This window comes from Myotis brandtii, unplaced genomic scaffold, assembly GCF_000412655.1.
Source record: "Myotis brandtii unplaced genomic scaffold, ASM41265v1 scaffold569, whole genome shotgun sequence".
Taxonomy (NCBI): Eukaryota; Metazoa; Chordata; class Mammalia; order Chiroptera; family Vespertilionidae; genus Myotis; species Myotis brandtii.
Genome location: NW_005370127.1, coordinates 1,486,512 through 1,500,473, shown reverse-complemented (window position 1 = coordinate 1,500,473; position 13,962 = coordinate 1,486,512). Strand labels below are relative to the sequence as shown.

General features: G+C 41.6%; 1 protein-coding gene across 2 annotated transcripts in view; it reads left to right on the top strand.

Annotated features, from left to right (window-relative positions):
• VWA8 (von Willebrand factor A domain containing 8) overlaps positions 1-13,962 on the top strand; it is a 389,233-nt gene that overhangs the window by 73,186 nt on the left and 302,085 nt on the right. For both annotated transcript variants that reach the window (XM_014549735.1, XM_005878642.2), the window contains exons 10-12: positions 4,143-4,274; positions 6,646-6,780; positions 6,870-6,947. In XM_014549735.1, coding sequence (XP_014405221.1) covers positions 4,143-4,274; positions 6,646-6,780; positions 6,870-6,947 — 345 coding nt within the window. The remainder of the gene's footprint in view (positions 1-4,142; positions 4,275-6,645; positions 6,781-6,869; positions 6,948-13,962) is intronic.

The following is a 13,962-nucleotide window of genomic DNA, read 5'->3' as shown; positions in this document are numbered from 1 at the left end:
ACCCCCCTCCCCCCGCCCCCCGAGTGCACAAATTTTTGTGCACCGGGCCTCTAGTGAAGAAAATAAATAGCTTGGTGGGTCAGGATTGGGAATTGTGAGGGTGAATATGGAGGCCTTGCAGACCAACATCCTTGTGATTTACATTTCCTTTTATTTAATTACTAGGGGCCCGGTGCACGAAATTCGTGCACTGGGGGGGGGGGGTCCTCAGCCCAGCCTGCCCCCTCTCACAGTCCAGGAGCCCTCAGGGGCGGGAGGCAACCCAGCGATCAGGAGAAGGCGATGCCTCCATCACACCTCTGCGGTTGCCACTGCTGGCATCACAAGCCTTGGCCGGCCCTGGTTACCTGCACCTTGGACCGGCCCTGGGAGGCTGGGGACTGAGGGTACTGGTGGACTCCGGAGGCCTTGCCACGCACCTGACACCCCGGCGGGGATGAGGGGACTGGACGCTCTCATCTTGTGGCTGTGGGCGCTGCCATCTTTGCGACAGCGTGAGGGTCAATTAGCATATTCTCTCTTTATTAGATAGGATAACTAGCTAATTATAACAGTATCAAGGGAACTATTTCATCCAGTGGCCAAGGTTCTGCCATGCTCTGGTTTCACTTTCCTTTTCAGCTTATAGACCTTCTGACTAGGTCTTGCATAGTCAGTATTCTTGCAAGAGAACATTGCTCCTAATCACCCGGGTGCCCGTTGAGTGGGTGGTAGACAACCTCTGCATTACTGCTAGTGTGGGCCTTGGTATGTCCCACACAGTTTCCAGGGTTTGACATCTGTTACCTCACCTCATCCTTACATGAACCCATGTGGTAAGTCCCAGGAGTGTGGTGAAAAACCCTAGATCACCTTTTTGGATTCTTATTACCCAAGTTACTAAGAATATTACCAGTGGCATACAGGGAGCTTAGCCAATGAGCGGTCAGAAAAGGTGTTTCCTCTGTAGTTCATGCCGATCTCTGGCTCGGCCCCCCGCCCAGGCCTGACGCCTCAGCTAGAGGCGTCGACCCCCATCACCCTCCGATCGCTGGATTGGCCCCTCGCCCAGGCCTGACGCCTCTGAACCAGGCGTCAAGCCTGGGCAGGGGAGCCCCAGACACCTCTGATCGCCAGCTCCGCCACTCGCCCAGACCTGACGCCTCTGGCCCAGGTGTCAGGCCTGGGCAGAGGACCCCTATCTTCCCCCATCACCGACTCCGCCCCCCACCCAGGCATAATGCCTCTGGCCGAGGCTTTAAGCTTGGGCAGGGGCGCCCCGCAGCTCTGATGGCCTTCTCCGCCCCTGCCCAGGAGCCCCCTGGCTCAGGCCCTTCCTATGCTGCTCAGGGCCCACATGGGGCCACCTCGGAGTGACCTGGGTGCCGATGATGTTCCCGGGACCCAGGCCGTTGGGTGCCTATTTATTCAAATTAACCGCCATCTTTGTTGGGTTAATTTGCATACTCATCTGATTGGCTGGTGAACGTAGTGGAGTGACACCAATTTGCATGTTTCTCTTTTATTAGTGTAGATACTTCACAGTTCAAATAATGTAATCCCAAAGAAAGTGTAACAAAAACACATTGGTACTGTTTGTTTAATTGAAATTCAAGGTTTCACAGGGAATAGTCATTAATATAAAATGATAAAGTAAATAAACTTGGTTTTCTACATCTTGCTAAGATGTAGCCTCTAATAATTATATATCTACTACAGGCCCAGTGCACGAATTTGTACACCAGTGGGGTCCCTTGGCCTGGCCTGTGGGATCAGGCCGAAACTGGCTCTCCGACATCCCCCGAGGGGTCCCGGATTGCGAGAGGGTGCAGGCCAGGCTGAAGGACCCTACCAGTGCACAATCGGGGCCAGGGAGGGACATGGGAGGTTGGCCAGCCAGGAAGGGACCGTGGGAGGGCTCCAGGGCGTGTTCGGCCTGTCTCGCTCAGTCCCCATCGGTCAGACCCCCAGCAGCAAGCTAACCTACCAGTCGGAACGTCTGCCCCCTGGTGGTCAGTGCACATCATAGCGATTGGTCGACCAGTTGACTGTCTGCCCCCTGGTGGTCAGTGCACATCATAGCGAGCTGTTGAGTGGCCTTAGCTTATTATTAGCATACTAGAGGCCCAGTGCATGAAATTCGTGCATGGATAGGGTCCCTAGCGGCTGCCAGCTGCCAGCAGGGGCCTTCCTTCCCTGGCTACCGACCTGGGCCTACCTTCGTTCTGCGCTGCCCACTGGTGGTCAGCGCACATCATAGCGAGTGATTGAACTCCCGCTTGGTTGAACTCCTGAGGAGACACTTTGCATATTAGGCTTTTATATATATAGATTACGCTTTGGTTGAATGGCTGACTGGACACTGGATACAGCATATTAGGCTTTTATTACATAGGATTTTACTCCTCAGTTGCCTTTTTGATCAACAGTCTTCTAAATTTCCTATGCTGGCAATGGTAATTCACCTTTCAACTTGAGTTCTTTTACTATCTTAGTTTATTCTAGCCTACTATTATTATTCTACTGAAATATTTTAGCTTGAATTATTTATAATGATGTAACCAGTTTAGCAAATGGTTCAAGGCATTATTTTCATTTCTGGAATATAAGTGCTCTGACATCAATCCTATATTAACTTAGACCAGTGGTTCTCAACCTTCCTAATGCCGCGACCCTTTAATACAGTTCCTCATGTTGTGGTGACCCCCAATTTCATTGTTACAAATTGAACATAATTAAAGTATAGTAATTAATCACAAAAACAATATGTAATTATATATGTGTTTTCCGATGGTCTTAGGCGACCCCTGTGAAAGGGTCGTTCGACCCCCAAAGGGGTCGCGACCCACAGGTTGAGAACCGCTGACTTAGACTGACAGTATTATAGGTGGGGTAAAAACATACCTTTAAGTACATATGTTTGTTTTCTTAGAATGTAATGGCTCTAGGTTCTAAACTCTCATGAATTTAAACACTTGGCTAAGGTCTTATTCCTATCCTATTAAATCTCCTTCAAAATACAGTGTAATTTTTTGCAAGAACTTGAAGTGTCAATAATTGTCATATGCCTATGACATAGAAGCAGTTCCTACCAAATTATGTGATACTATGGGAATTTGCATATATAAAATGTATAAAGTGTAAAACTTACTCTGTGTAGTAGCACTAACAGATAACTTTTCTTAGGTTTGGGGAAAGGAGTGAGTGATTGTCTTAAATACTTATGATACCAAACGAAGATTTGAACTAGTCTGCTATGTTTAGAATGTTGAGGTTGAAGATAATTTTCTTTTAAAAAACTATTTTCTTGGGTTGTGTCATTCTGTTGAGTAAATGGTGATCTATTCTTTCATTGAGGTTCAATCTTTCACTGTAGTGATAATGTTATGGTTGGATTGGGGGAGCAATTATTTCTGCCTGTTTAATACTAAAATGAATTAAGCTTTTCATATTGAACATGCTGCTATTAGTAGGCCATAGTATTTAATTAATTTTAAATTAGTATTCTCGTTTTTCATATACTTATTTGTGTTTTCTCTGTGCCTTTTTTACATAACTAGGGGGTATCATCAAGTGTTAGAGCATTGCTAATTGGCCCACATGGAGAAAGAGTCAATGGTGTTGGCCTTTTAAATCCAGATTGATAAATATTGAGAACCTACACTGTAGAAGGCACTGTGCCAGATACTGTGGAAGATTGGTTGTTATAATTCATTGTAATCAGTTAAGCTAACCACACACACAAACAGCAGAATTATGTCTAGGAAGTTCTGGTTTCATGAATTTCAGGTCAGTTTATTTAAGAAATCAACTGATACAGGCCTTATTTTACTTTACATGTTTTCATGAGTTTCATCATCTCTTTCTAGGAAACTGGACATTTTTATTATCAAGAAATGTAGGCTGCAAACTTCTACCAGTCAGAAATTCAATAATTCCATTTCCTGTCCTTAGTAAAATTTGGGGACTATTTTCATATCACTTCTAGTAATTGGCGTAAGTAGAATGGTATTCATGAAAGTAGGAAAAAAATTCTCATTAATTTTTTTTTACCTCTACCTTTATAATGTAGAGTGAGTTTCAGTTCTAATAAGACAGAACCTTCAAGATATCCAACAATAATACTAAAATGAAAAGTCCATGATTTTCTTGTAATTTTACAGCGCTTTGAACTCCAAGATTCAAGAAGCTCTTTGCTTCCTGAAGAGATTGTGAGAGTGGAGAGGATGACTGAAAATCACATCTCCCAAGCTTCTGTTACTGTCCGGATTGCAGGAAAGGAGGTGACCATTAAGGTAATGAGTCAGAGTTTATACTTTAAAAAATATGATTTAAGAGAGAGGGAAGGAGAGAGAGAGAGAGAGAAACATCAATGTGAGAAACATCAATTGGTTGCCTCTCTTAAGCACCAAGCCCGGGGATTGAACAACCTGCAACTTGGGTATATGCCTTGACCAGAATCAAACCTGCCACCTTTAGGTATATGAGATGATGCTCCAACCACCTGAGCTACACTGTCCAGGGCCAGAGTTTATACTTTCTAAGATGTGCCTGGTTCTGCCTATTTTTATGACCTACACTGGGTGTATGATCCCCTTATTATTCTTTGGCTCTATAGCATCTACATATCTGTATCTATATTTATCTATGTCATGTATGTTTTAAACTGGAAAAGTTCAGGAGAAACATATGGATAGCCTTTTATCAAAAGCAAAAGTTGACCTCTGAGAAAATGAAGTTAAGTGTTGATTAATGAAAGCATTTTGTAGTCGGAGTCCTTAGTAAGAAACAGTCAGTCTTTTCAAACAAATTTTAGCAGCTAGGGAATACTTTTTAAATAAAATCTTTGTTAATTACATGGGACAGTTGAAAGAAGAGCTGTTCTAGTGAACAGTTTTCAGAGGAGGGGAATGATATTTGGTCATAGAGCTCCATTTGCTTGCTCTACCATCCTTTCTAACCCTTTCTTTGAGCTCCCTAAGAACCTTAAGAGGCGATGGAAACTATCTCAAGGAAATCCAACTTGGAAAAAATGCTGACTTAAATAAATTGTAAATAAATAGAGGAAAGAAAAGGCTAGCCTTCTTATGTTGTGACAGACCAAACTTTAATTATAGACTTTTTGTTGTGTTTTAATGTGATATCATTAATACTTATTCATGTTACTGTTTTACTCATTCATCAAACTGAACATTGATTATTGTCTACTATGACCTAGGCTCTGTATTAGGCTTTACTAGTGCTACTGTGTACTAGTCACTGCATTTGTCTCTTTGTATATATTATGCCATTAAATCTCCCAGTAACCCTGGAGTTAATTTTATTATCTCCCTTTTACAGATTAGAAAACTGATAGAAAGAGAGTAATCAATTCACCCATGATCACCAGCTAGGAAATATCACAGCTGGGACTTCTAGACAGGATTATTTTCCACTATACCTTTCTGTATCCTTCAGATGAATGACCTCACCAAGCTAATGGTCAAGGATAGAGGTAGATAAATAGGGACTGCATTGGAATGGCTATGGGGATATAGAGAAGGAAGTAATACAAGGAGTCAGAAGGAGTAGAGTAAGTTTCAGAGAGGAGGTGGGACTTGAGCTAAGTCTTGAAGTATGACATAAGAGTTTTCCAGTGGCCCAGGGGTAGAAAGATGAAAGGACATTATAGGCATTCTAAACAGTAAATCCAGAGACATGAGGTATGAGCAAGGTTTCATTATTTCCTTCCTTTTAGTGATAGTTTTCTAACTTCATTGCCTCCAGTCGCTTCCAGTTAGCCTTCTATGTTACCACCAGGCTGATCTTTTTAAAATGCAAATCTGATCTTGTCACTTCCAAACTTACAGTTCTTTAGGGTTTATGTGTATATAGTATGATCAAGCCCAGAGTCCTCAGCAGAGCATCGAGATCTTCTTCTGATAGGAGACTAATAAGGAGGAGATAGGAAATAGAAGAAGTAGGTATGTGGGATTCGAGGAGAGATTTTAAGAACAGATGCTTCTGAGTGGTTAACTAAAAGAAGAGTGGGAAAGGATTTATGGACATGGATTTCAAAAGTCAGCAGGTCATTGGTGACTTTGGAGAGTCCCAGTGGACTGATTTTAAATTCTGTACTTATAACTGGAATTTGGACAAAAACCTTCATTCTCAAGTAGTGACATTGTTATTATAAGTTATAAATAGGATGAAGATTACATGATTCTTATGAAAATATCTGCCAGCATGGGGCTTTCATTTTAGAGGGATGATTGATTTGGAGGTTGCTTGATGATCATCAGATCTGTGAATGAGAAAATAGTTGCTGCTCTTTTGAAATATCAAAAAAAGTATAGAACGGTGGTCGGCAAACTAATTAGTCAACACAGCCAAATATCAACAGTACAAAGATTGAAATTTCTTTTGAGAGCCAAATTTTTTACATTTAAACTATATAGGTAGGTACATTGTTATTAATTTAATTAGGGTACTCCTAAGGCTTAGGAAGAGCCGCACTCAAGGGGCCAAAGAGCCACATGTGGCTCGCGAGCTGCAGTTTGCCAACCACTGGATAGAATTGAATTGAGCAAGAAATTAGTAGGGCTTGAAATGGCAGTTATGCACTTTTACTTACTAATATTTTGAGAAAACCATATCCTTATTATATTTACCTCTCTTTTATTACAGGTGCCAGCTGGGACTAGGCCATTCAGTCAGCCTTTTGCATCAGAACGTTTTATACAGACTTTAAGCCATAAACAACTACTGGCTGAAATGATGCAGTCTCACATGGTTAAGGACATATGTTTAATTGGAGGAAAAGTAAGAATGGCAGCCTCACTGCAAACTTCCGTTTCCTGACTTTTGGTTGTTTTGATTTATCTCTTAAATGATTGTGTTTCTGTTTGTAGGGTTGTGGAAAAACAGTCATCGCTAAGAACTTTGCAGATACCTTAGGATACAACATAGAACCTATCATGCTCTATCAGGTACAATGTCCATTTTTAGCACTTGTACTATAAACAAATATGTGTAGACCATCAGTAGAATTGATAGGTATTTTACTTTAACTTATGACCTATTAATTTAGATGTAGATAAATAACTGAAATAGCAATGAAATTGCAAGTATAATTATTTCGAACTTTGAAGGTATGTTCTAGGATATCTGGTGGGCACAGCGTGCCAGGATCTCTTTTTAAAGGGAGATTCATTGTACGTGCATGTACAAACACACAGTACATTTAATTGTAATTTGGAATTCTAAACAAGGTGCATTTTAGCAGCAGTGGGATATAAGTAGGCACTCACCAAATAGATTATTTTTTGTTGTGGTAAAATATGCATAACATAAAATTTACCATTTTTACGTGTACAATTCATTCGCATTAAATACATTCACAATGTTGTGTTACCGTCACCACTATCTATTTCTAGAACTTTTTATCATCCCAAATAGAAACTCTATACCAATTAAACAATAACTTTCAATTCATCCCTTCCCCCAGACTCTGGTAACCTCTGTATAATTTTCTATCCCTGTTAAATTGCTTATTCTAGGTACCTCATATAAGTAGAATCATATACTTTTTATCCTTTTGTCTCTAGCTTATATTACTTAGCATGTAGTTTTCAATATTTAGCCATGTTATAGCATATATCAGAATTTCATTAACTTTTATGGCTGAATAATATTTGGTTGTATGTATATGCCCCTTTTTGTTTGTCCATTCACACACTGATAAATTTTGGCTATTGTAAGTAATTCTATAAATTATCTTATCTAATAAAAGAGAAACATGCAAATTGACCATACCTTCGCTACACTCACAAGCCACGCCCACCAACCAATCAGAGCGACTATATGCAAATTAACCCAACCAAAATAGCGTCCAGCAGCCACGGAGCTGGAGCAAACAGGAGGCTTGGTTGCCCCGGCGATGGAGGAAGCCAAGCTTCCCGCCTGCCCTGGCTGGCTGTGGGCTCCACTCAAGGCAACACAGTTTCAATTATAGAAGATAAATTAATCCCAGATACCTGCTTCCAGCCAGCCTCCACTGGGAGCTTGGGTGGCTGGGGGCTGTGGCCAGCCAGCAAACAGCGATCAGCCCCTCACCCAGGATGGCCACACCCTCATGGGATGAGGGTCCCCGCTGGGGGGCTTGGCCAGCCTGCACATCAGCCCCTCACCCAGGCTGGCCAGGCACCCCAGCAGGACCCCTACCCTGAAGGGGCTGTGGCCAGCCTGAAAACAGGCCTCAGCCCATCACCCAGGCTGGCCAGGCACTCCAGCGGGACCCCCACCCTGATCCGGGACACCCTTCAGGGCAAACCAGCCGGCCCCCACCCATGCACCAGGCCTCTATCCCAGTGGTCGGCAAACTCATTAGTCAACAGAGCCAAATATCAACAGTACAACGATTGAAATTTCTTTTGAGAGCCAAATTTTTTAAACTTAAACTATATAGGTAGGTACATTATTATTAACTTAATTAGGATAATCCTAAGGCTTAGGAAGAACCACACTCAAGGGGCCAAAGAACTGCATGTGGCTCGCGAGCCACAATTTGCCGAACACGGCTCTATCCTATATAATAAAAGGGTAATATGCAAATTGATCCTAACAGCAGAACAACTGGGAATGACTGGTCACTATGACACACACTGACCACCAGGGGGCAGACGCTCAATGCAGGAGCTTCCCCCTGGTGGTCAGTGCGCTCCAACAGGGGGAGCTCTGCTCAGCCACAAGCCAGGCTGACAGCTGCCAGCACAGCAGTGGTGGTGGGAGCCTCTCCCGCCTCCTCAGCAGCGCTAAGGATGTCCGACTGCAGCTTAGGCCTGCTCCCCGCTGGTAAGTGGACATCCCCTGAAGGCTCCAGGCTGCCATAGGGATGTCTGACTGCCAGCTTAGGCCCGCTCCCCAGGGGAGTGGGCCTAAGCCAGCAGGTGGACATTCCCTGAGGGGTCCCAGACTTTGAGAGGGCACAGACCGGGCTGAGGGGACCCCCCCCCCCCCCCGAGTGCACAAATTTTTGTGCACCGGGCCTCTAGTTATACAATAATTGTACAAGTATCTGTTTGAGTCCCTGGGTATTCCTGAATCATATTGTAATTCTGTGTTTAACCTGTTGAGGAGTCCATAGTAGCTGCATCATTTTACATTCCCACCAGCAATTCATAGGTTCCAATTCCTTCATACTAGTATTCTTGTCAATACTTATTTTGTACTTTATAGTAACCACCCAATACTTATTTTGTACTTTATAGTAGCCATCCTAAAGGGTGTGAAGTGGTAACTCATTGTGGTTTTGATATTGAGCATCTTTTCATGTACTTATTTGCCATTTGTGTATCTTGTAGAAATGCCTATTTAAGCTTCTTGCCAATGTTTTAACTGGGTTGTCTTTTTTGTTACTGAGTTGTAGGAGTTCTTTATGTATTCTGGATATAAATTCATTCTCAGATATATGATTTGCAAATATTTTCTCTCATTCTGTGGATTGTCTTCTCACTGTCTTCATAGTATCTTTTGATGCACAAAGGTTTTAATTTTGATAAAATCTAATTTATCTATTTGTTGCCTTTGTTTTTGGTGTTATATTCAATAAATTATTGCCAAGTCCAATGTTATGAATTTTCCCTCATGTTTTCTTCTAATAGTTTTACAGTTATAGTTCTTACATTTATATCTCTGAGCCATTTTGAGTTACTTTTTATATATGGTGTAAAGTAAAGGTCCAACTTCAGTCTTTTGCATGTGGATATCCAGTATTTCCAGCACTATTTGCTGAAAAGACTGTCTTTTTCCCATGGGATGGTCTTGGCATCCCTGTCAAAAATCAGTTGACTTTATATGGAAGGGCTTATTTCTGGGCTCTCCATTCCATTGGTCTATGTGTCTGGTATTATATCAGTATCACACTGTTTGGATTGCTATAGCATTGTAGTAAGATTTGAAATCAGGAAGTGTGAGACCTCCAGCTTTGTTTTCTTTTCCAGGATTGCTTTGATGTTCAGGGCCCCTTGAGATTTCATATGAATCTTAGGGTATGTTTTTCTACTTATGAAAAAAAAATGCTGTTGAAATTTAATAGGGATTTCATTGAATCTGTAGATCGCTTTGGGTGGGTAGTATTGTCATTTTAATATTGTCTTCCAATCTGTGTCCATGGATGTTTTTCTGTTTATTTATGTCTTCTTTAAGTTCTTTCAGCAGTGTTTTATATTTTCAGTGTATTAACCTTTCATCTCTTTGGTTAAATTTATTCCTATGTGTGTTTTAGTAGATTATTTTAGTGGATGTACATGTTGTACACAGTATGATGAAACAGCAAACTTAACAACTTGTGTTTTTACAGAGTGAAATTTTCTGTCATGTATTTTTTGGTGATAATGTATCCTAAGACATTTTTATTCTTTTAATTTATTGATTTTATATATTAGTCTTTGGGTTATTTTCCTATCTTTTTACTTAAAGAAGAGCCTCTTTTTTTTTATTCTTTGGACAGTTCTGGAAGTGATTGTGATCCTGTTTATTTACATTTTAGGATGCATTTTTTTTGTTTTTAGTTTATTCTTTGGTTAAACATTTTTATTTTTACTGAATATATTTATACAAAAATGTTCTTAATTTTTTCCTGGCCAGTATTCTCCGTGGATAGAGCGTCAGCCCACATACCAAGGGGTCTCGGGTTTGAACCCTGGCCCAGGTCAGGGCACGTGCAAGAGGCAAATAATTGATCTGTTTCTCTTTCATTGTTATTTCTCTCTCTGTCTTTCCCCCTCCCTCACTCCCTTCCACTCTCTCTAAACAATAACCCTGGGTGAGGATTAACAACAACAACAAAAAGTTATTATTTTTGAAAAATGACATTTAAACCAGCTTCTTGTAGTGACCTTAGGTCACAGAAAATTTTGTGAACAACTCATATTTCAGATAATTATGTTGGGGATACCGCTTCGTGCTGCTTTAAGGTACTTCATTCCTATTGGTTGAAGTGGTCAGAATTTAGAAGGAATTGTAATCACATGGTACTGGTAACTTTTGGGCTATAAGCAAGATAATCTATTGTAAAAGATATGTGAGAATTCCCCCTGAAATTAAATTTTCTCTTTCTTTTGTGTAGTTTAACTCATTCAGAGCACCAAGTTATTTAGGATTTGGAGTTACATTGAAAATAATTTTAGAAACAAAAGAGAAAACATCCTTCCTTTGTACAAAACTATGGTGGCTTTATACCCCTACTATTTTGTACAATTTTCATTGTCATATTTCAAGAAAGATAGTAAAGGTATATAGGTAAAAAGGGAGATGAAAGAAAATAGATAATTAACTGATTGGAAAACTTAAAAGGTTCAAATATTTACAAAGAAGTACTTTATGATTTTAAAAGATGAAATCAATAAAAAAGCATGTGATCAAGATTATGAAGTCATGAAGAATATGAATTAAGGTGAAGATACTTAAATTAGTAGTGATATCCTGAGTCTTGAGAGATAAACATGTAGTGAAAAGAAAATAAATGTTTACGTTGTACAGCTGGCAGCAAGTATTGGAACTCACTGAAAGTATTTTTTGAAATTAATTTTTATGTATTGATTCTAGGTCTATTGGATTTTTTAAAGGGAAATAAGGAATTTGGGGGAGGGTAATATCTTTAACTTCGTTTATGGAAGATGCCATGAAGAATACCCTACCCTCTTACAGAATTACCTCTCTTGGTGTCTTCATCAGAGGTTAGAAGTCAGGTGGTTAGCTCAGTATGCTAGTTCATCTGTCCTTCACCCTCCACATTCATGTTAAAAGTGATCTGAGGAGGACATTCTATCAGCTCATCAACCTCTTAACCATCAAATTTCTAGTTTCCAATGAAAATACTTTTCTACCAAATGCTGGGGTAGAAAAAAAAATCATCAATGTAATTGTAAAACAGGTTAAATTCTATTATAAATATACGAGTGACCCGGAGCACAGATTCGTGCACACTGAAAGGAAATTAATTAGAAGGTGGACGGTGGGGTGGGACTGGGTGAGACAGGCCGGACATGCCCTGGAGGCAACCTCCTGCTTGAAAGGCTTCTGTGGAGTGAGCGGGGTCCCTCTGGCAGGTGGGGTCCCTTGCCCTGGCCTGTTGGGATTGGGCCAAAACCAGCTCTCCAACATCCCCTTAGGGGTCCCAGAGTGCTAGAGGGCACTCTGCAAAGATGCTGCCGTACAGGGTGTAAAACAGGTTAAGTTCTATTATAAATATACTAGAGGCCCGTTGCATGAAAATTTGTGCACTGAAGGGGGCTCCCTCAGCCTGGCCTGCCCCCTCTCACAGTCCGGGAGCCCTCAGGGGATGTCCTAAGCCGCAATCTGGCCTCTGCGGGAGGCTACCAGCTAATCAGGGGAAGGCATCACCCCTGTCACCCCCTCGCTGCTGCTGCCTCTGGCCTCCCTCTGTGGGAGGTGAACAGGCGGATCAGGGGAAGGTGATGCCCCCATCTAATATGATCTAGACTAATAAAAGGGTAATATGCTAATAAGACTGGACATCTTCCGTATGTCCTTCCGGACAAAGCCGCAGTGGCTGCCGGAGCCTCGGCCCAGCCCTCACACCAGCAGCCGCCATCCGCAGCTTGCCTGTGCCTCGGCCCGGCCCTCGCAGCAGCAGCAGCCACCATCTACGGCTTTGTCTGGAAGTAGACTAATAAAAGGGTAATATGCTAATAAGACTGGACGTCTTCCGTATGTCCTTCTGGACAAAGCCGCAGTGGCTGCCGGAGCCTCGGCCCAGCCCTCACACCAGCAGCCGCCATCCGCAGCTTGCCTGTGCCTCGGCCCGGCCCTCGCAGCAGCAGCAGCCACCATCTACGGCTTTGTCTGGAAGGACATCAAAAGACATCTGGTCTAATTAGCATATTACCCTTTTATTAGTATAGATTATATTCCATTTATACGACAAGGGTAAATACAAGCATAATTAACCTCTTCAGGTGCCATTGCTTTGAAATCATATGGAAAAGACCTTTTGAGGATGATACTTTCTCTGTGACTCCATCCCAATTTGTTATTAGTATTATTTCTAAAATTATATACATGACTAGAGGCCTGATGCACGAAATTCATGCAAGAGTAGGCCTTCCTTCCCTTGGCTGCCAGCACCGGCTTCCCTCTGGCACCCGGGACCTGGGTTTACCTTGCAGCCCGGCTTTGTCCAGAAGGTCATCCGGAAGGAAATCCAGTCTAATTAGCATATTATGTGTTTATTTGTATAGATTATTTTCTTCACATGAAAATGAAAACTCTCCTTCTAGTACAAGCTGGAAATTCTGCCTCATCTTTTTCCAGACAGTCCTGTTTCTGCATCAGATTTCTGTGGTTAGTTTACAGTGGTTTCTTTATTGTAGTGGTAAACTATCCTAAGATCATATGCTTGAGGTGTTAATACTATGGTCACTTCATTCTGCTATCCTTTAAAAGAAGAACCCAGCAAGAGATTATGTATATAGCCATCAATTCTAATCTCTCAGCTCCACTGCAAAACTCTGTGAACTATCTTGTCATTGAGAACATTATCTTTTTTTAAAAAAATATGTTTTTATTGATTTCAGAGAGGAAGGAAGAGGGAGAGAGAGATAGAAACATCCATGATGAGAGAGAATCATGGATCGGCTGCCTCCTGCAAGTCCCCCACTGGGGATCGAGCCCACAACCTGGGCATGTGCCCTTGACCGGAATCGAACCTGGGACCTTTCAGTTCTCAGGCTGACGCTCTATCCACTGAGCCAAACTGGCTAGGGCGAGAACATTATCTTTATATGTGAAAGAAGTAAATATTTTTGGAGAGTAACAATGAGCTTACAAAATTTAAAAAAAAAATTTTTTTTTTTTTTTACTTTCCTCTTCAGTTTGTTGATTAATGGATAAACAATGGTAGGAAGATGCTACCATTAAAGTTTATGGCAAGGCATTCTATTTCCTGATACTCTTTTGAAATATGAAGTCAGTCTCTTCTAG